This window comes from Gadus chalcogrammus, chromosome 1, assembly GCF_026213295.1.
Source record: "Gadus chalcogrammus isolate NIFS_2021 chromosome 1, NIFS_Gcha_1.0, whole genome shotgun sequence".
Classification (NCBI taxonomy): Eukaryota; Metazoa; Chordata; class Actinopteri; order Gadiformes; family Gadidae; genus Gadus; species Gadus chalcogrammus.
The window spans coordinates 9,097,434-9,099,099 of record NC_079412.1 but is presented as its reverse complement, the minus strand read 5'-3'; the positions used below and the strand labels follow the sequence as shown (position 1 = coordinate 9,099,099).

Sequence of the window (1,666 nt, the reverse complement as noted above, 5' to 3'; positions counted from 1 at the left end):
TCAGGGGATTTCTATTAAGACCTTTGGAAGGTCTTCTCTCTGTTCAGCGCTTTTTATTAAAAAAGACAGTTGGATTAGGTGTTTATTTACATCAGGTATAACTCTGTGAAGGATGTTCAGTCAGTGAACAGGTGTAGTTCTTCATGTTGCCGTACACTCCCAACTGTGGAGGCATGTGGCTCAGGAGGTAGAGCAGGTTCACTGGTCACCGGGAGGTTGCTAGTTCGATCCCCGGAGTGCCGAGGTGCCCCTGAGTCAGACACCTCACCCTGACTGCTCCCACCGAGCTGGCTGTCGCCTTGCATGGCTGACTCCGCCGTCGGTGTGTGAACGTTTGCATGAATGGGTGAATCTTAGGCAATTTTGTAAAGTATTTGAGTGGCCTGTTCTTAGAAAAGCGCAGACTTAATGCAGTCCATTTACCATTTACCAGCGTTAGAACCTCAGTGGTGTTTCATTATGCCTGTGTTGGACCATGAGCGACACTGCACGTTAACGGCCTGCAGACCCCATCAGGACAGTCAGTCCCGGTGACAGTGGTTATGGGGCCGATGTACCTCCCGTGATCTGGGGGGCCGACCTCTGACCGCCCTCTTCCGGTTTCTCCGCAGGTTCCCTTGGCACGGCGGGCCGCGTGTGCAACAAGACGTCGCGCGGCACCGACGGCTGCGAGGTGATGTGCTGTGGGCGGGGCTACGACACCACGCGGGAGAAGCGCATCACCAAGTGCGAGTGCAAGTTCAAGTGGTGCTGCGCCGTGGAGTGCAAGGACTGCGAGGAGGCGGTGGACACGCACACCTGCAAGGCCCCCAAGCGGGCCGAGTGGCTGGAGCAGACCTGAGGGCCCACGGCGACCAGGACGAAGATGAGGATGATGATGGCGACGACGATGATGATGATGATGATGATAATGATGATGATGATGATGATGATGATGATGATGATGATGATGACGAGGGAGATGGTGACGATGATGATGATGATGATGGGGACGATGATGATGATGATGGGGATGATGATGATGATGACGATGATGATGATGGGGACGATGATGATGATGACGATGATGATGATGGGGATGATGATGCTGGTGACAATGATGATGGTGACGATGATGATGGTGACGATGATGATGACGACGAACACCCAGCCTCCAACAACCACCCCCCCCCCTCCACCCCCTCCCCCCCTCCCCTCCCCCCCAACCTATGAGATGGGTCATCCGGGGAAAGTGTGTCAGAAGAAACGTAAACCACTACTACGTCCTTAACCAGCCCTCCCCCTCCACCTCCAACCCCACCCCCACCCCCAAACCATCCCCCCGCTCATGGCTCCTCCCTGCACGGCTTCTCCAACCCGTCTCCATTAAAGCACTCCAGATCGATTCCCGTGAATATGAATTGCGACGTCGGCCATGGTGGCCCCCTCCAGGAGTGGGGAGGGGGGGGGGGGGGGGGCTGTGGGAGATATTAGTTATGTGATGCGTTGTCCTGGGCCAAAATGATTTGCTGCTTCCACGTTGCTTCTAAGAAAACACCGTTTATTTTTTTTACATTCTGAGCCTTCAACCAGAATCTATTATGGTTATGACGTTATCATATATTCACATCATTAATTCATTTCTTCTTTTCATGTACCAAAACGAACGCTCGCTTACACGACGAAG

General features: G+C 53.4%; 1 protein-coding gene across 1 annotated transcript in view; it reads left to right on the top strand.

Moving 5' to 3' along the window:
* The window catches only part of LOC130380310 (protein Wnt-2b-A), a 12,762-nt gene extending 11,604 nt beyond the window's left edge, over positions 1-1,158 (top strand). The window contains exon 5 of the mRNA XM_056587485.1: positions 612-1,158. Coding sequence (XP_056443460.1) covers positions 612-841 — 230 coding nt within the window. The 3' untranslated portion in view covers positions 842-1,158. The remainder of the gene's footprint in view (positions 1-611) is intronic.
* Positions 1,159-1,666: the final 508 nt, after the last annotated feature.